We start from the raw sequence: 21,690 nt of genomic DNA on the forward strand, positions 1-21,690 counted from the left end.
ACTCTAACCCAACTCTAACACTAACCCAACTCTAACTCTAACCCAACTCTAACTCTAACACTAATCCAACTCTAACCCAACACTAACCCAACTCTAACCCAACTCTAACCCAACTCTAACCCAACACCAACTCTAACACTAACCCAACTCTAACCCAACTCTAACTCTAACCTAACTCTAACCCAACTCTAACCCAACTCTAACTCTAACTCTAACCCAACTCTAACTCTAACCCAACTCTAACCCAACTCTAACTCTAACCCAACTCTAACTCTAACACTAATCCAACTCTAACCCAACACTAACCCAACTCTAACCCAACTCTAACCCAACTCTAACTCTAACCCAACTCTAACCCAACTCTAACTCTAACCCAACTCTAACCCAACTCTAACTCTAACCCAACTCTAACCCAACTCTAACTCTTACCCAACTCTAACCCAACTCTAACTCTAACTCTAACCCAACTCTAACCCAACTAACTCTAACCCAACTCTAACTCTAACCCAACTCTATCTCTAACACTAATCCAACTCTAACCCAACACTAACCCAACTCTAACCCAACTCTAACTCTAACCCAACTCTAACCCAACTCTAACTCTAACCCAACTCTAACTCTAACCCAACTCTAACTCTAACACTAATCCAACTCTAACCCAACACTAACCCAACTCTAAACCAACTCTAACTCTAACCCAACTCTAACCCAACTCTAACACTAACCCAACTCTAACTCTAACCCAACTCTAACTCTAACACTAATCCAACTCTAACCCAACACTAACCCAACTCTAACCCAACTCTAACCCAACTCTAACCCAACACCAACTCTAACACTAACCCAACTCTAACCCAACTCTAACTCTAACCTAACTCTAACCCAACTCTAACCCAACTCTAACTCTAACTCTAACCCAACTCTAACTCTAATTCTAACCCAACTCTAACTCTAATTCTAACCCAACTCTAACCCAACTCTAACTCTAACCCAACTCTAACCCAACTCTAACTCTAACCCAACTCTAACCCAACTCGAACTCGAACTCTACCCCAACTCTAACCCAACTCTAACTCTAACCCAACTCTAACCCAACTCTAACCCAACTCTAACCCAACTCTAACTCTAACTCTAACCCAACTCTAACCCAACTCTAACCCAACTCTAACCCAACTCTAACTCTAACCCAACTCTAACCCAACTCTAACCCATCTCTAACTCTAACCCAACTCTAACCCAACTCTAACTCTAACCCAACTCTAACCCAACTCTAACTCTTACCCAACTCTAACCCAACTCTAACTCTAACTCTAACCCAACTCTAACCCAACTAACTCTAACCCAACTCTAACTCTAACCCAACTCTATCTCTAACACTAATCCAACTCTAACCCAACACTAACCCAACTCTAACCCAACTCTAACTCTAACCCAACTCTAACCCAACTCTAACTCTAACCCAACTCTAACTCTAACCCAACTCTAACTCTAACACTAATCCAACTCTAACCCAACACTAACCCAACTCTAACCCAACTCTAACCCAACTCTAACTCTAACCCAACTCTAACCCAACTCTAACACTAACCCAACTCTAACTCTAACCCAACTCTAACTCTAACACTAATCCAACTCTAACCCAACACTAACCCAACTCTAACCCAACTCTAACCCAACTCTAACCCAACACCAACTCTAACACTAACCCAACTCTAACCCAACTCTAACTCTTACCTAACTCTAACCCAACTCTAACCCAACTCTAACTCTAACTCTAACCCAACTCTAACTCTAACCCAACTCTAACCCAACTCTAACTCTAACCCAACTCTAACTCTAACACTAATCCAACTCTAACCCAACACTAACCCAACTCTAACCCAACTCTAACCCAACTCTAACTCTAACCCAACTCTAACCCAACTCTAACTCTAACCCAACTCTAACTCTAACCCAACTCTAACTCTAACACTAATCCAACTCTAACCCAACACTAACCCAACTCTAACCCAACTCTAACCCAACTCCAACTCTAATTCTAACCCAACTCTAACCCAACTCTAACTCTAACCCAACTCTAACCCAACTCTAACTCTAACCCAACTCTAACCCAACTCGAACTCGAACTCTACCCCAACTCTAACCCAACTCTAACTCTAACCCAACTCTAACCCAACTCTAACCCAACTCTAACCCAACTCTAACCCAACTCTAACTCTAACTCTAACCCAACTCTAACCCAACTCTAACCCAACTCTAACTCTAACCCAACTCTAACCCAACTCTAACCCATCTCTAACTCTAACCCAACTCTAACCCAACTCTAACTCTAACCCAACTCTAACCCAACTCTAACTCTTACCCAACTCTAACCGGTCCTAGCGAGGAAAGGAATCTGGAGGAGGATAAGTACACTGAGCAGTGTCCATGCCCAAAACCCCTATCTCCCAGAGTAGGATTTCAAAGGGAGGGTATATTACTGGAATCGTTCCAAGTTTACCAGTAAACTACCAGAATTTTGGTAACTTTCAAGGAATATATGGAATTTTATCAGATGACATCTAGGTGCCTTTTTGGGTACTTCAGATTATCCCGCTGGGCACACACTGGTTGAATCAACGTTGTTTCCATGTCACTTCAATTAAATTACGTTGCACCATCGTGGAATAGATGTTGACTTGACTTCTGTGTGCCCTGTGGGAGGTGTCTGTAATTATCTCTGGCCCTCTGTGTGGCCTTATCACATGTAAAATATATTTAAGGATGATTTTAAAATTCAAAATAGAATGTCAAAGCTGTAAAGCATTATCCTAAATAAAAACCATCAACTTTGTGAATGCCATTGATGTTTAATATGAGGTTTTGCACATGAAATATCCATAAAAAATGGATAACACTTTTATTTATTTGACTCTATCCAACATGTTTTTGTTGTAAATGTTTTTGGGGTAAAATGGTGGCAGTTGTGAAAACTCTAACCCAACTCCAACTCTAACACTAACCCAACTCTAACCCAACTATAACTCTAACCCCAACTCTAACCCAACTCTAACCCAACTCTAACTCTAACTCTAACCCAACTCTAACTCTAACCCAACTCCAACTCTAACACTAACCCAACTCTAACCCAACTATAACTCTAACCCCAACTCTAACCCAACTCTAACCCAACTCTAACTCTAACTCTAACCCAACTCTAACTCTAACCCAACTCTAACTCTAACCCAACTCCAACTCTAACACTAACCCAACTCTAACCCAACTATAACTCTAACCCCAACTCTAACCCAACTCTAACCCAACTCTAACTCTAACCCAACTCTAACTCTAACTCTAACCCAACTCTAACCCAACTCTAACTCTAACCCCAACTCTAACCCAACTCTAACCCAACTCTAACTCCAACTCTAACCCAACTCTAACTCTAACCCAACTCTAACTCTAACTCTAACCCAACTCTAACCCAACTATAACTCCAACTCTAACTCTAACTCTAACCCAACTCTATCTCCAACTCTAACCCAACTCTAACTCTAACTCTAACCCAACTCTAACCCAACTCTAACTCTTACCCAACTCTAACTCCAACTCTAACCCAACTCTAACTCTTACCCAACTCTAACTCCAACTCTAACCCAACTCTAACTCTTACCCAACTCTAACTCTAACCCAACTCTAACCCAACTCTAACTCTAACCCAACTCTAACCCAACTCTAACACTAACCCAACTCTAACTCTTACCCAACTCTAACTCTAACCCAACTCTAACCCATCTCTAACTCTTACCCAACTCTAAATCTAACCCAACTCTAACCCAACTCTAACTCTAACCCAACTCTAACTCTAACCAAACTCTAACCCAAGTCTAACCCTTTTAGCAAAAGTGTGTCAGAACTTCAGTTGGTGTTTATGTCTGTGTATGGATGTCTGCAGACCTGTCCCCTGCCAAGTAGCCCAGTAGCCCAGGAGTCCAGGAGCCCAGGAGCCCAGTAGCCCAGGAGCCCAGAAGCCCAGGAGCCCAGTAGCCCAGGGGCCCAGGAGCCCAGGAGCCCAGTAAACAAGGCGCCAAGGAGCCCAGTAGCCCAGGGGCCCAGTAGCTCAGTAGCAAGTAGCCCAGGGGCCCAGTAGCCCAGGAGCCCAGTAGCCCAGTAGCCCAGTAGCCCAGGAGCCCAGTAGCCAAGTAACCCAGGAGCCCAGTAGCCCAGTAACCCAGTAGTCCAGTAGCCCAGGAGACCAGTAGCCCAGTAACACAGTAGCCTAGTAGCCCATGGGCCCAGTAGCACAGTAGCCCAGTAGGCCAGTAGTCCAGTTTCCCATATGCCCAGGATCCCAGTAGTCCAGTAGCCCAGTAGCCCAGAAGCCCAGTAGCCCAGTAGTCCAGGACCCAGTAGGCCAGTAGTCCAGCATCCCAGGAGCCCAGGAGCCCAGTAGCCTAGTAGTCCAGGAGCCCAGTAGTTCAGTAGCCCAGGAGCCCAGAAGTCCAGTAGCCCAGTAGTCCAGGACCCAGTAGGCCAGTAGTCCAGCATCCCAGAAGCCCAGTAGCCCAGTAGTCCATGACCCAGTAGGCCAGTAGTCCAGCATCCCAGGAGCCCAGTAGCCTAGTAGCCCAGGAGTCCAGTAGCCCAGTAACCCAGTAGCCCAGTAGTCCAGTAGCTCAGTGGTGGGGAACAGAGACCTCACCCTGCATCGCAAATGGCAACCTATTCCCTACGTAGTACACTATTTTAGATAGGACCCTATTCCCTACGTAGTGCACTATTTTAGATAGGACCCTATTCCCTACGTAGTGCACTATTTTAGATAGGACCCTATTCCCTACGTAGTACATTATTTTAGATAGGACCCTATTCCCTACGTAGTGCACTATTTTAGATAGGACCCTATTCCCTACGTAGTGCACTATTTTAGATAGGACCCTATTCCCTACGTAGTACACTATTTTAGATAGGACCCTATTTCCTACGTAGTGCACTATTTTAGATAGGACCCTATTCCCTACGTAGTACACTATTTTAGATAGGACCCTATTCCCTACGTAGTACACTATTTTAGATAGGACCCTATTCCCTACGTAGTGCACTATTTTAGATAGGACCCTATTCCCTACGTAGTGCACTATTTTAGATAGGACCCTATTCCCTACGTAGTACATTATTTTAGATAGGACCCTATTCCCTACGTAGTGCACTATTTTAGATAGGACCCTATTCCCTACGTAGTGCACTATTTTAGATAGGACCCTATTCCCTACGTAGTGCACTATTTTAGATAGGACCCTATTCCCTACGTAGTGCACTATTTTAGATAGGACCCTATTCCCTACATAGTACATTATTTTAGATAGGACCCTATTCCCTACATAGTACATTATTTTAGATAGGACCCTATTCCCTACGTAGTGCACTATTTTAGATAGGACCCTATTCTCTACGTAGTGCACTATTTTAGATAGGACCCTATTCCCTACGTAGTGCACTATTTTAGATAGGACCCTATTCCCTACGTAGTGCACTATTTTAGATAGGACCCTATTCCCTACGTAGTGCACTATTTTAGATAGGACCCTATTCCCTACGTAGTGCACTATTTTAGATAGGACCCTATTCCCTACGTAGTGCACTATTTTAGAAAGGACCCTATTCCCTACGTAGTGCACTATTTTAGCCATGGACCCTGCACAAAGTATTGCACTACATAGATTACAGGGTGTCATTTGGGATGCACCCCAGAATGCAGCGGTACCTCTCCTCTCTCTCCTCCCTAACCTCCTCTCCCTTCTCTCCACCTTCCTCTCCCGTCTCCACCTCTCCTCTCTCTTCTCCCTACCCTCCTCTCCCCCGTCGCCACCTCTCCTCTCTCTTCTCCCTACCCTCCTCTCCCCCGTCGCCACCTCTCCTATCTCTCTACCCTCCTCTCCCGTCTCCACCTCTCCTCTCTCTTCTCCCTACCCTCCTCTCCCGTCTCCACCTCTCCTCTCTCTCCACCTCTCCTATCTCTCTACCCTCCTCTCCCGTCTCCACCTCTCCTCTCTCTCCACCTGTCCTCTCTCTACCCTCCTCTCCCCTATCTCCAACTCTCCTCTCTCTTCTCCCCACTCTACTCTCTCCACCCTCCTCTCCCGTCTCCACCTGTCCTCTCTCTACCCTCCTCTCCCCTATCTCCAACTCTCCTCTCTCTTCTCCCCACTCTACTCTCTCCATCCTCCACCTCCCTTCTCCCCTCTCTCTTCTCCTCATCCTCTTCTCCATACCTTCTCTACTCTTCACTCCCCTCTCCCCCATCCTCCTCTTCCCAGCCTTATTGTAATGATGCCACAGCCTTGGTCTCCCCATAATAAGACCTTGAATCAAGTAGTTGATTTCAATAAATAAATAAACATAATGTCCAAGCAGACGTGATACCAGCAGAGCACAGGCAAGGTCATCGTCTCACCGTGTTTTATTGCACCTCACATCGTACCTCACTCCACACCACACCAAACCACACCTCCTTGTCTGTGAGGAGGGAACACACCACGGCCTGTGAAATATTATATACTGGTACATACAGACAACAGACCTGGCGCAGCGATGCAGCACCAATCTGGAGGAGCAGAGAAGAGCCCATGCTTGTTTGTGGCCTGCCAAATAGACTGAGTCTAAATAAGAAAAGCAACACGGCCCAGTGAACATGTGATTGTTCATATGTCTCCCTCACTCCTCTCTTTTCCTCTTCCCCAAAAGGACAAAAACCTATTGTTGGTAGTCTGTTGTGTGTGTGTGTGTGCACGTGTGTGTGTGTGTTAAGTGTGTGTGTGTGTGTGTTTGTGTGTGTGTGTGTGTGTGTTAAGTGTGTGTGTGTGCACGTGTGTGTGTGTGTTAAGTGTGTGTGTGTGTGTTTGTGTGTGTGTGTGTGTGTGTTAAGTGTGTGTGTTAAGTGTGTGTGTGTATGTGTTAAGTGTGTGTGGGTATGTGTATGTTTGTGTGTGTGTTAAGTGTGTGTGTGAGTGTATGTGTTAAGTGTGTGTGTGTGTGTTAACTGTGTGTGTGTGTATGTGTTAAGTGTGTGTGTGTTAACTGTGTGTGTGTATGTGTTAAGTGTGTGTGTGTGTGTTAAGTGTGTGTGTTAAGTGTGTGTGTGTATGTGTTAAGTGTGTGTGGGTATGTGTATGTTTGTGTGTGTGTTAAGTGTGTGTGTGAGTGTATGTGTTAAGTGTGTGTGTGTGTGTTAACTGTGTGTGTGTGTATGTGTTAAGTGTGTGTGTGTTAACTGTGTGTGTGTATGTGTTAAGTGTGTGTGTGTGTGTTAAGTGTGTGTGTGTGTACGTGTATGTATGTGTGTGTGTTAAGTGTGTGTGTGTGTACGTGTATGTGTGTGTATGTGTTAAGTGTGTGTGTTAAGCGTGTGTGTGTGTGTGTGTGTGTGTGTGTGTGTGTGTGTGTGTGCAAGTAAATCAAAAAATGGCTTAAAGGGCACTTCCTGATTTGGCCTCGTTTTGAAAACTAGAGAAGTTGGTTCTAAGGGGCAGTTGACCTTTGAGCATTGAATCTAGAGGGAGGGTGAACGGGCGTGCGGGAAACGGAATCATTAGAGACACAGCAGAATAAAAGCAAATCTCCACTCTTCCTAATGACTGGGATGAAAGCAACGGTTAATTGTTGTCTACACCGACCACATTATTCCATTCTAATTACCCTGTCAGATGGAGGGAGGGAGGGAGAGAGAGAGAGAGAGAGAGAGAGAGAGAGAGAGAGAGAGAGGGGGAGGGAGGGAGGGAGGGAGGGAGAGAGGGAGAGATGGAGAGAGAGAGGGAGAGAGGGAGAGAGAGAGGGAGGGAGGGAAGGAGGGAGGGAGGGAGGGATATGTATCAGGGTGCATGGACACAAATGTACGGACGGACGGACGGACGGACGCACACACACACACACACACACACACACACAACCTTGTCCGCCTCACTCAGCAGAAGAACAATGGAATTGATCACCTGGCTTGTGGAAGAGAGAGAGAGAGAGGCAGGGAGAGAGAGAAGAGAGGGAGGGCAGGGAGAGAGGGAGGGCCGGGAGAGAGAGAGAGAGGGAGGGCGGGGAGAAAAGGAGGGCAGGGAGAGAGGGGGGGCAGGAAGAGAGAGAGGGCAGGGAGAGAGAGAGAGCAGGCCGAGAGGGAGTGCAGGGAGAGAGGGAGGGCAGGGAGAGAGGGAGAGAGGGAGGGCGGGGAGAGAGGGAGGGCAGGGAGAGAGGGGGGACAGGGAGAGAGAGAGGGCAGGGAGAGAGGGAGGGCAGGCCGAGAGGCTGTGTTGTGTATCAGCCTTTTCCCTCTCTAAGCAGAAGCACAATGGAATTGATAACCTAGCTGCTGGAAGAGAGAGAGAGAGAGAGAGAGAGAGAGAGAGAGAGAGAGAGAGAGAGAGAGAGAGAGAGAGAGAGAGAGAGAGAGAGAGAGAGAGAGAGAGAGAGAGAGAGAGAGAGAGAGAGAGAGAGAGAGAGAGAGAGAGAGAGAGAGAGAGAGAGAGGGAGACCCAAAATGCCTGTGGGGTTGATGGTATCCAAAATTAAATTATAAAATATACAGACCACAAATTCAAATTGGATATACTTAAAAATGTTAACATCATCCTCAGCTTTGACATCTTCCCCAATATTTGGAACCAAGGACTGATCACCTTAATCCACAAAAGTGGAGACAAATTTGACCCCATTTACTACCATGGGATTGCTGCGTCAACAGCAACCTTGGGAAAATTCTCTGCATTATCATTAACAGCAGACTCGTACATTTCCTTAGCGAAAACAATGTACTGAGCAAATGTCAAATTGGCTTTTTACCAAATTACCGTACGACAGACCACGTATTCACCCAGGACATCCTAATTGACAAACAAACAAACCAAAACAAAGGCAAAGTCTTCTCATGCTTTGTTGATTTCCAAAAAGCTTTTCACTCAATTATGCATGAGGGTCTGCTATACAAATTGATGGAACACATTGCCCTTTGCCCTTTATGGTTGTGAGGTCTGGGGTCCGCTCATCAACCAAGAATTCACAAAATGGGACAAACACGAAATTGAGACACTGCATGCCAAATTCTGAAAAAATATCCTCAGTGTACAACATGGAACACCAAATAATGCATGCAGAGCAGAATTAGGCCGATACTCGCTAACTATAAAAATCCAGGAAAGAGCCCTTCAATTCTACAACCAACTAAAAATAAATTATTCTCAAACATTCCATAACAAAGCCATCACTTACAGAGAGATGAACCTGGAGAAGAGTCCCCTAAGCAAGCTGGTCCTGGGGCTCAGTTCACAAAAACAAACACACCCCACAGAGCCCCAGGACAGCAACACAATTACACCAAATCACGACAAAACAAAAAGATACACATATTTCTTTCAGGTTACACAGAACCACAAAGATTTCAAAAAACAAACCTAACTTGAATAAACTCCCATATCTATCTATCTGGGTGAAATTCCCAAGTGTGCCATCACAGCAGCAAGATGTGTGACCTGTTGCCACAAGAAAAGGGCAACCGGTGAAGAACAAACACCATTATAAATACAACCCTTCTTCATCACTTTATTCAGGCAAGCACAGCAGATCTTTCCACCTCCCCTCCACCTCCCATCCATCTCCCCTCCACCTCCCCTCCACCTCATCCACCTCCCCTCCACCTCCCCTCCACCTCATCCACCTCCCCTCCACCTCATCCACCTCCCCTCCACCTCCCCTCCCCTCCACCTCATCCACCTCTCCTCCACCTCCTCCACCTCCCCTCCACCTCCCCTCCACCTTCTCTTCCTCCCCTCCACCTCATCCACCTCTCCTCCACCTCCTCCACCTCCCCTCCACCTCATCCACCTCCCCTCCACCTCCCCACCACCTCATCCACCTCCCCTCCACCTCCCTCCACCTCCTCCACCTCCCCTCCACCTCATCCACCTCCCCTCCACCTCCCCTCCACCTCATCCACCTCCCCTCCACCTCCCCTCCACCTCATCCACCTCCCCTCCACCTCCCCTCCACCTCCTCCACCTCCACCTCCCCTCCACCTCATCCACCTCCCCTCCACCTCCCCACCACCCCATCCACCTCCCCTCCACCTCCCCTCCACCTCCTCCACCTCCCCTCCACCTCATCCACCTCCCCTCCACCTCCCCTCCACCTCCTCCACCTCCCCTCCACCTCATCCACCTCCCCTCCACCTCCCCTCCACCTCATCCACCTCCCCTCCACCTCCCCTCCACCTCATCCACCTCCCCTCCACCTCCCCTCCAACTCCCCTCCACCTCATCCACCTCCCCTCCAACTCATCCACCTCACCTCCACCTCCCCTCCACCTCATCCACCTCCCCTCCACCTCATCCATCTCCCCTCCACCTCCCCTCAACCTCATCCATCTCCCCTCCAACTCATCCACCTCCCATCCATCTCCCCTCCACCTCATCCACCTCCCCTCCACCTCATCCACCTCCCCTCCTTACCTCATCGACCTCCCCTCCACCTCATCCACCTCCCCTCCACCTCCCCTCAACCTCATCCACCTCCCCTCCACCTCATCCACCTCCCATCCATCTCCCCTCCACCTCATCCACCTCCCCTCCACCTTCCCTCCACCTCCACCTTATCCAACTCCCCTCCACCTCCCCTCCACCTCATCCACCTCCCCTCCACCTCCCCTCCACCCCCTCCACCTCCCCTCCACCTCATCCACCTCCCCTCCACCTCCTCCACCTCCCCTCCACCTCATCCACCTCCCCTCCATCTCCCCTCCACCTCATCCACCTCCCCTCCACCTCATCCACCTCCCCTCCACCTCCCCTCCACCTCATCCACCTCCCCTCCACCTCCTCACATTAATCCATTGTCTCACAGCTGTTGCTTCGTATCCTCCCATAGTGAATGACTGGTTTAGCCCAACACAGACTGGAGAAGCTAATGATGCTAACGGTTTATACCTGTTCTAATGGGCCTGTGCTAATGGGCCTGTGCTAATGGACCTGTGCTAATGGGCCTGTTCTAATGGGCCTGTGCTAATGGAACTGTGCTAATGGGCCTGTGCTAATGGGCCTGTGCTAATATCCCTGTTCTAATGGGCCTGTGCTAATGGGCCTGTGCTAATGGGCCTGTGCTAATGGGCCTGTTCTAATGGGCCTGTTCTAATGGGCCTGTGCTAATGGGCCTGTTCTAATGGGCCTGTTCTAATGGGCCTGTGCTAATGGGCCTGTGCTAATGGGCCTGTGCTAATGGGCCTGTTCTAATGGGCCTGTGCTACTGGGCCTGTGCTAATGGGCCTGTTCTAATGGGCCTGTGCTAATGGGCCTGTTCTAATGGGCCTGTGCTAATGGGCCTGTTCTAATGGGCCTGTTCTAATGGGCCTGTGCTAATGGGCCTGTGCTAATGGGCCTGTGCTAATGGGCCTGTGCTAATGGGCCTGTGCTAATGGGCCTGTGCTACTGGGCCTGTGCTAATGGGCCTGTGCTAATGGGCCTGTTCTAATGGGCCTGTTCTAATGGGCCTGTGCTAATGGGCCTGTGCTAATGGGCCTGTGCTAATGGGCCTGTGCTAATGGGCCTGTGCTAATGGGCCTGTGGTGCAGATTAAATGTAATATAAACTTTTTTTTTCTCTTTCTGTCTGTCTCTGTGTGTGTGTGTGTGTGTGTGTGTGTGTGTGTGTGTGTGTGTGTGTGTGTGTGTGTGTGTGTGTGTGTGTGTGTGTGTGTGTGTGTGTGTGTGTGTGTGTGTGTGTGTGTGAGAGAGAGAGAAAGAGAGAGAAAAAGAAAGAGAGAGAGAGAACTGCTGCCTAACAGGCTAATGACACAGTCTTATTTTACTAAGTAAACACTGTAGTAAATTAACTTTAATCAGCCCACTAATGAATTGGCATCAAGGGGAGACTACAATAGAAGCTTTAGCTGTCCTATCTATCCCCCTCTGATACCATTACAGCTCATATGTTCATCTCTACACTGATTTGTTGTTGTAAATTTCATGGAGGAGTTATAATTGCACACAATCTGAAAGTCCAACTGGTGGAAGATGCGAGAAAGCGGGATGGAATGGAGCCTCATGGAATAGAATGTCAGTAGCTTTCGACTGACATGATTCCCTGTTCTGTTGGAATGCTGCTGCAGCATGATGCAAGGATGGGGGCTCTACCTGGAAGGCTGCTGCATGCATGATGGAAGGATGGGGGTTCTACCTGGAAGGCTGCTGCATGCATGATGGAAGGATGGGGGTTCTACCTGGAAGGCTGCTGCATGCATGATGGAAGGATGGGGGTTCTACCTGGAAGGCTGCTGCATGCATGATGGAAGGATGGGGGTTCTACCTGGAAGGCTGCTGCATGCATGATGGAAGGATGGGGGTTCTACCTGGAAGGCTGCGGCTTCTAGAAGAGGTGATTAGGTAGATGAAGGAAGGTATCATTAAAAGTCCATTAGCGAACCCCTGATGTACGTCTCACTTCTCGAGAGAAACACACACACAGATATACAGGAGCAGTGTCCACGCACACACGCACGCACGCACACACACACACACACACACACACACACACACACACACACACACACACACACACACACACACAGATATGCAGGAGCACTGTCCACGCACACACACACACAAACACACACACACACACACACAGATATACAGGAGCAGTGTCCACGCACGCACACACGCACGCACACACACACACACACACACACACACACACACACACACACACACACACACACAGATATGCAGGAGCACTGTCCACGCACACACACACACACACACACACACACAGATATGCAGGAGCACTGTCCACGCACACACACACACAAACACACACACACACACACACAGATATGCAGGGGCACTGTCCACGCACACACACACACACACACACACACACACACACACACACCTGGGCCAAGGGTGTGTGTGTCTGGGGGGGGGGGGGGGGATGTGATGTACAGTAACGACTTGTTTAAGAGCCACTCTGGGACTGGGATGGAAAAACACTCTTTGGTGTGTGTGTGCATTTGTGTGTGTGTGTGTGTGTGTGTGTGTGTGTGTGCTACAGTAAGGATTCATTTTAGACCCTACCTCCAGGAGAGTGACTGTAAGGACCCTCTCTAAGTGCCTGGTTATTAATTAAACATAGCGATGGCACTGGGGACATTATATTAGCCTGTTTCTCTCAGTGTGGTGCAAAATGAACAGGCTTCTGAAGCGACTGGGGCACAGCTGGTGTCTAGTGGAAGCCATCCCGGCTCTCTGTGTCATGCTGTATAGAAGTGCTCCTTGGAAATCAGAATTAACAAAGGTTTTCAGGAACTGACTTGGGACAAAACCTCGTTGAAACTGTATACCTGAAGCCTGGTGTTTTGGAATTTGGAATTTGGAATCTCATATTTCAGATCATTCCAAGATATGAAAGCAAAAACAGCATTCTGGAGTTTCCCTGTCCAATAGTTTAGGAGTTTCCCTGTTGGATAGTTAAGGAGTTTCCCTGTCCAATAGTTTAGGAGTTTCCCTGTCCAATAGTTTAGGAGTTTCCCTGTTGGATAGTTAAGGAGTTTCCCTGTCCAATAGTTTAGGAGTTTCCCTGTCCAATAGTTTAGGAGTTTCCCTGTTGGATAGTTAAGGAGTTTCCCTGTCCAATAGTTTAGGAGTTTCCCTGTCCAATAGTTTAGGAGTTTCCCTGTCCAATAGTTTAGGAGTTTCCCTGTTGGATAGTTTAGTAGTTTCCCTGTTGGATAGTTTAGGAGTTTCCCTGTCCAATAGTTTAGGAGTTTCCCTGTTGGATAGTTTAGGAGTTTCCCTGTTGGATAGTTTAGGAGTTTCCCTGTTGGATAGTTTAGGAGTTTCCCTGTCCAATAGTTTAGGAGTTTCCCTGTCCAATAGTTTAGGAGTTTCCCTGTCCAATAGTTTAGGAGTTTCCCTGTCCAATAGTTTAGGGGTTTCCCTGTCCAATAGTTTAGGAGTTTCCCTGTTGGATAGTTTAGGAGTTTCCCTGTTGGATAGTTTAGGAGTTTCCCTGTTGGATAGTTTAGGAGTTTCCCTGTCCAATAGTTTAGGAGTTTCCCTGTCCAATAGTTTAGGAGTTTCCCTGTCCAATAGTTTAGGAGTTTCCCTGTCCAATAGTTTAGGGGTTTCCCTGTCCAATAGTTTAGGAGTTTCCCTGTTGGATAGTTTAGGAGTTTCCCTGTTGGATAGTTTAGGAGTTTCCCTGTTGGATAGTTTAGGAGTTTCCCTGTCCAATAGTTTAGGAGTTTCCCTGTCCAATAGTTTAGGAGTTTCCCTGTCCAATAGTTTAGGAGTTTCCCTGTCCAATAGTTTAGGAGTTTCCCTGTCGGATAGTTAGGAGTTTCCCTGTTCTATAGTTTAGGAGTTTCCCTGTCCAATAGTTTAGGAGTTTCCCTGTCGGATAGTTTAGGAGTTTCCCTCTCCAATAGTTTAGGAGTTTCCCTGTCCAATAGTTTAGGAGTTTCCCTGTCCAATCGTTTAGGAGTTTCCCTGTCCAATAGTTTAGGAGTTTCCCTGTCGGATAGTTTAGGAGTTTCCCTGTCGGATAGTTTAGGAGTTTCCCTGTCCATTAGTTTAGGAGTTTCCCTGTCGGATAGTTTAGGAGTTTCCCTGTCGGATAGTTAGGAGTTTCCCTGTCGGATAGTTAGGAGTTTCCCTGTCCAATTGTTTAGGAGTTTCCCTGTCGGATAGATGGAGTTTCCCTGTCCAATAGTTTAGGAGTTTCGCTGTTGGATAGTTTAGGAGTTTCCCTGTCGGATAGTTAGGAGTTTCCCTGTCCAATTGTTTAGGAGTTTCCCTGTTGGATAGTTTCCTATATTCTGAGAGAGCTATCTAATTATTTAATGGTAAAGAAGGCCGCAATGCATGCAGGGAGGTCTCAAGCCCTCTGTGATATTATTGAGGTAAGCGTTGGGATCTGTTCCAAAAGGCACCCAATTCCCTTTAAAGTGCATTACTTTAGACCTGGGCCCTATTCCCTATATAGTACATTACTTTAGACCTGGGCCCTATTCCCTATATAGTACATTACTTTAGACCTGGGCCCTATTCCCTATATAGTACATTACTTTAGACCTGGGCCCTATTCCCTATATAGTACATTACTTTAGACCTGGGCCCCATTCCCTATATAGTGCATTACTTTAGACCTGGGCCCTATTCCCTATATAGTACATTACTTTAGACCTGGGCCCTATTCCCTATATAGTGCATTACTTTAGACCTGGGCCCTATTCCCTATATAGTGCATTACTTTAGACCTGGGCCCTATTCCCTATATAGTACATTACTTTAGACCTGGGCCCTATTCCCTATATAGTACATTACTTTAGACCTGTGCCCTATTCCCTATATAGTACATTACTTTAGACCTGGGCCCTATTCCCTATATAGTACATTACTTTAGACCTGGGCCCTATTCCCTATATAGTGCATTACTTTAGACCTGGGCCCTATTCCCTATATAGTGCATTACTTTAGACCTGGGCCCTATTCCCTATATAGTGCATTACTTTAGACCTGGGCCCTATTCCCTATATAGTACATTACTTTAGACCTGGGCCCTATTCCCTATATAGTACATTACTTTAGACCTGGGCCCTATTCCCTATATAGTACATTACTTTAGACCTGGGCCCTATTCCCTATATAGTGCATTACTTTAGACCTGGGCCCTATTCCCTATATAGTACATTACTTTAGACCTGGGCCCTATTCCCTATATAGTGCATTACTTTAGACCTGGGCCCTATTCCCTATATAGTGCATTACTTTAGACCTGGGCCCTATTCCCTATATAGTACATTACTTTAGACCTGGGCCCTATTCCCTATATAGTGCATTACTTTAGACCTGGGCCCTATTCCCTATATAGTGCATTACTTTAGACCTGGGCCCTATTCCCTATATAGTACATTACTTTAGACCTGGGCCCTATTCCCTATATAGTGCATTACTTTAGACCTGGTTCCTATTCCCTATGTAGTGCACAGCTTTTTACTAGGGCCCATATGCATTTGGTTGAAAGTAGTTAGGTTAAATTTGAAATGTAAAACTACAACTAAAATAGTTTTCCATTTGGGACATTGAGAACGGAGATTTCCGACACGTCGTTGTGAGAATGCGAGAATTGAATCCGTGAAAAGGTGCTTTGAATCCCAATTACCAGTCTACCATTAAGCCCTCACACTCATCGCTTTAATTTCCTCCTAAATGTGTTTCTCTAATTATGAATTAAAATGAAATAAGGTTGGCTAATGAAACCATTTAGATATTTTCTTTTTGTATTCATTTCTCTTTATGTACAGTAGCACCCGACGACGCAGCCAAGAGTTCTTCTGAGATGTCGGTTTCATTTTATTCCTGATGAGGACCTAAATTGTCACAATAAGGACCGTTAAAAGGAAGCTTTCAATTGTTGTGTTCCCCTGATTATAACCTCCTCGTGTGTTGCGATGCCTCGGCATTGCTTGGCTTTCTCTATAATGTTCCAATATCCCCTTTCTGCTATAATGGAAAGAAAGTCAATTTAATATAATGCCTGGCTATTGCCTTTGTTTGCATTGTGGTGGTGCTCAAACGGAGTCGTAATGGCACATTGAGCCAGTCGCTCATTGCTGCATTTAAAGGCAATGGGAGAGAGTGGCACTGGAGCCCATTGCGGGGATGGCAAAGCCCTGATGGAATCTGGGCCGCAGTGCTTCAGCTCTGACCACAACGATCAATCCTTGAGACTGGACCATCGACAAAGAGGAGGAGTGTGTGTGTGTGTGTGTGTGTGTGTGTGTGTGTGTGTGGACTCTGACAAGATGACATGTCCCTCGTATCCTGTCCCACCACCCTGGAGACAATTGAACAACCACAACTAACTAACTAACCAAACCGCTCAACTGCCTTGTCTGTGACTGAAGTATCGAACCAAAAAAAAAAAAAAAAAGGAACTTTTCAAGCCTTAACTTTCCCGTGAACCTGATTGGACAGTTTGAGTTTCCAAGTGTCTAAAGTACAACAAAAAAAAGGGAAAAAAATGTGCCTTTGTTTGGACTTGTCCGAGCCCGGTCCTCCTCTTCAGGGTCTGTGTCAGTGTAGTCCTTCAGACAACAGGGTAAGACGCATTCTGAGCATCGCTGATTGTAGTGAATTCTCCCAGATTGTCTGTCTCTTCTAATCCCTCGCTCCTCTCTCCTCTCTCAGTGTCTCTGGTCAATTGTGGTGCAGAACTCAGTGCCTTGGAGACTTCACTAAGTGACCGGGGAGTGTTACTGGGGAGTTAGAGTACCAGGCTTCACACGCACACACACACGCACACGCACACTCACACACACACACACACACACACACACACACACACACACACACACACACACACACACACACACACACACACACACCAAATCTGTCCCTGACTGGATCCTGTCACCCTACACACACCTAATGAGGATAAAGTCCCTTTTAACCACAGTGCTGAGGAACACCATTAATCGTGTCTCCATTGCGGGACCCTTCAATCTCCTCTACCTCTCCCCACATCAAGGCCTCCGATTCTGGGCACGGCCACGGGGACAGGCACTGCTCGCCATGGAACAAAGTCCTGGTCGAAAGGGAGCAAATGTTCGGCTCCATTTGAGAACCAGGAGACGGGAGAAATGTCCAGCCTGTTATTGTTTTAAATGTTACAGTGTAGTAGACTATATGTATTGGCTGCCATTAGTAAAACTGTACTGTATAAAGAGAGGTATTTTAACAAGCTGTAGAGCAACAAACACCATGGGTTGATCTTTCTCTCTCTCTCTGCATGGCATGTTGTTTGTTTATGTTCTCGCTCACGCTGTCGTTCTTTCTTCTACTCACACCATCTCCATTCTCTCTGTTTCTTCTACTCACATTATCTCCCTTCTGTGTACTCCGTCTCTCTGTTTCTCTACTCACACTATCTCCCGTCTGTGTACTCCGTCTCTCTGTTTCTTCTACTCACACTATCTCCCGTCTGTATACTCCCCATCTCTCTGTTTCTTCTACTTACACTATCTCCCTTCTGTATACTCCCCATCTCTCTGTTTCTTCTACTCACACTATCTCCCGTCTGTGTACTCCGTCTCTCTGTTTCTTCAACTCACACTATCTCCCGTCTGTATACAACGTCTCTCTGTTTCTTCTACTCACATTATCTCCCGTCTGTATACAACGTCTCTCTGTTTCTTCTACTCACACTATCTCCCTTCTGTATACAACGTCTCTCTGTTTCTTCTACTCACACTATCTCCCGTCTGTATACAACGTCTCTCTGTTTCTTCTACTCACATTATCTCCCGTCTGTATACAACGTCTCTCTGTTTCTTCTACTCACATTATCTCCCGTCTGTATACAACGTCTCTCTGTTTCTTCTACTCACACTATCTCCCGTCTGTATACAACGTCTCTCTGTTTCTTCTACTCACATTATCTCCCGTCTGTATACAACGTCTCTCTGTTTCTTCAACTCACACTATCTCCCGTCTGTATACTCCCCGTCTCTCTGTTTCTTCTACTTACACTATCTCCCTTCTGTATACAACGTCTCTCTGTTTCTTCTACTCACATTATCTCCCGTCTGTATACAACGTCTCTCTGTTTCTTCAACTCACACTATCTCCCGTCTGTATACTCCCCGTCTCTCTGTTTCTTCTACTTACACTATCTCCCTTCTGTATACTCCCCATCTCTCTGTTTCTTCTACTCACACTATCTCCCGTCTGTATACAACGTCTCTCTGTTTCTTCTACTCACATTATCTCCCGTCTGTATACAACGTCTCTCTGTTTCTTCTACTCACATTATCTCCCGTCTGTATACAACGTCTCTCTGTTTCTTCTTATCATCTAACATTATGTGGGAGTGAGAAGCTAACTGACTCTGTGCTCTATGGGGACTTCTTGGTCATTTTGTTGGCATTTTAAACAACATGACTGAGTTGCAGTAGTTGGTACTACTTGTTATTGAACATTTATTTAACTAGGCAAGTCAGTTAAGAACAAATTCTTATTCACAATGACGGCCTACCGGGGAACAGTGGGTTTAACTTCCTTGTTCAACGCTCTAACCACTAGGCTATCTGCCGCCCCAAGCAGTGGGTACTTAGGAGTGGGTACATAGGAGTGGGTACATAGGAGTGGGTTCATATGAGTGGGTACATAGGAGTGGGAACATAGGAGTGGGTAGTTAGGAGTGGGTAGTTAGGAGTGGGTAGTTAGGAGTGGGTAGTTAGGAGTGGGTACATAGGAGTGGGTAGTTAGGAGTGGGTAGTTAGGAGTGGGTACATAGGAGTGGGTAGTTAGGAGTGGGTAGTTAGGAGTGGGTACATAGGAGTGGGTAGTTAGGAGTGGGAAGTTAGGTGTGGGTACATAGGAGTGGGTACATAGGAGTGGGTACATAGGAGTGGGTACATACGTAGGAGTGGGTACAAGATGCCTATTGGGCTGTAAGGCCTGAGGTGAAGGAAACAGCCTGAGCCCAGCAGGGTTAGAGATCTATAGTACGGGCCAGTCCTAAGTTCCTCCAGGAACAAAAATGATTAAATAAGTAAGAACAAGTTGCCGCAAACAACTGCTACAGGGTCAGATATTTACTTCATCCTTTCACAAAGCAGAGAATAAAACTACATTTCTAGAATCATACTGTAATTCTAGAACAGTCCTGTGATTGAACAGTGTTCTGTTCTGAGAACTGCTACAGGGTGAACAGTCTTGGGAATTCAAACAGGCCTTGTGACATGTCCTCTCTCTCTCTCTCCAAGGAGTGGTTAAGGACGACGGCCCTATAGAGGTCCAGGAGATGAAACATTCATATCTCTCCCTAATTTGAGGAGGAGAGGGTATGTAGAGGTTAGAAGGTGAATCATTTAGGCCCCCTCTCTAAAAGGTGTGACGGGGCCCATACATCTTTAATGGGGACAGGACGATCTCTAAAGTGACACTGGATGTACCCGTAGAGCTAAGGCTCACACAAAACACAAGCAGGGGAGAATGAGACGATTGAAACATGATCGCCTCAACACTGGTGTTTTGTTATAAAGATCTGTGTTTTCTGAACACTGAGGACACGACTGGTATGTAGACCAACAGCGTTACTATAGTTGGCCTGTGTGCTGGGAAACCTTGGCGTTGTACGGGTGAAGTTGGGTGTTTGTGACGCTTTCTCGGCTTCGGGTGAGCCTGATTTCTCACAGCTAGCTACTCACCCCAAACATTTGCCTGAGGTCTGGGTCTCTGAAGCGGAAAGGGATGTTGGAGACGTGTAACCGTTTGGGCTGCTGCTTCTCTGACGAATCACACTGCTGCAGGTGGAGCTGATGGGAAACCTCCGTCTGCGCAACCTCGTCTGCCTGCTGCAGGGAAACACAGGCCACAACGCGACAAACATTAGTTCCTAGCTAAACAAACATCTTAATCTTGGTTATTATTATTTTTTTTTTAAAGATTAACGGATAGGGTGGAGGTAGAGGAGAGTTTCAGGATCACTGAGGGAGACAGAAACGAGAGGAAGATCAATCAAAGTCTGAAAGGGATTGACAGAAAGAGAAAGATTGAGTGAGTGTGAGAGTGTGAGAGGGATATGATTCTCCACTAGGTATGACTCACACTGTTTTCCCCTGAAACGCGATGGTTTTAAATAATAAAGACATATTTCATATTAAATATGCCTCTGTCGTTCTAAGAGTGTGTGAATAATGTTGTAGGGTGCATCACAAACGGCACCCTACTCCTCTATGGGACCTGTTCAATTAGTGCACTCTAAAATGAATTGGGACGCAGACTATGTCTTAGTCATAGTGTAGTGTGAGGTATGAATGTCGGTTGGCATTCTCTCTGCTCCCCTGACATAGGAGATTAGGAAGCTGTCTGGGAGGAGTGGACACAGATTTAACAACTTAAACATGTCTGCACTACTATATGTATTATACAAACAGATAGAGAGAGGAGAGGGGGAAGAGTGAGAGAGAGAAAGAAAGACAAACAGAGAGAGAGAGAGAGAGAGAGAGAGAGAGAGAGAGAGAGAGAGAGAGAGAAAGAGAGAGAGAGAGAGAGACAGAGAGAGAGAGAGAGAGAGAGAGAGAGAGAGAGAGAGAGAGAGAGAGAGAGAAAGAGAGAGAGAGAGAAAGAAAGAGAAAGAAAGAGAGAGAGAGGGGAGAGAAGAAGAGAGAAAGAGGGGAGAGAGCTAGAGTGCGAGGGATACACTCCAGTCCTCCTCTCCTCCCCCAGAACCCATGTGATCATCTGTCCATTACGGGCAGAAAGTGGCAGCGATGCTCTCCAGGTCGCAGGGAGTGATGGCCCTTTCAGGTGTCGCCGTGACAACCGCCATTTACTTCATTGTTATCAGAGTAACCGTGACGACGGGGATCCCTGTTACCAACACCCGGGTGACCACTCTGAACTGGCCCTGAGATAAGACAGACACACGGCCCCCTGGGAAACAGAGTTCAATTGAGAGGAAACCAGTGGTGGCTAGAGGCACTTTAAATCAGCTCATAGTGATGGCTTGAAGCATGGTTTCTTTAAAACATTTTCATTCACTCCATTAAAGGTATTAATCCTCAACCACCAGCCTCCTCTGAAGGACCTTCCCTGGGAACCAGTCTGTTTAGCTAACATTCCAGTCCTTGTACATGCCAAAGATGTTTAGCGTGACAGGAGGGGCAAGGAGTAGG

The 21,690-nt window shown here is 46.7% G+C and overlaps 1 protein-coding gene across 3 annotated transcripts in view; it reads right to left on the bottom strand.

The window, feature by feature from the left end:
- The window catches only part of LOC110499443 (RNA binding protein fox-1 homolog 3-like), a 141,197-nt gene that overhangs the window by 103,062 nt on the left and 16,445 nt on the right, over window positions 1–21,690 (bottom strand). For all 3 annotated transcript variants that reach the window (XM_036956298.1, XM_036956300.1, XM_036956299.1), the window contains exon 2: window positions 20,221–20,367. In XM_036956298.1, coding sequence (XP_036812193.1) covers window positions 20,221–20,367 — 147 coding nt within the window. The remainder of the gene's footprint in view (window positions 1–20,220; window positions 20,368–21,690) is intronic.

This window comes from Oncorhynchus mykiss, chromosome 20 (assembly GCF_013265735.2).
Source record: "Oncorhynchus mykiss isolate Arlee chromosome 20, USDA_OmykA_1.1, whole genome shotgun sequence".
Lineage (NCBI taxonomy): Eukaryota > Metazoa > Chordata > Actinopteri > Salmoniformes > Salmonidae > Oncorhynchus > Oncorhynchus mykiss.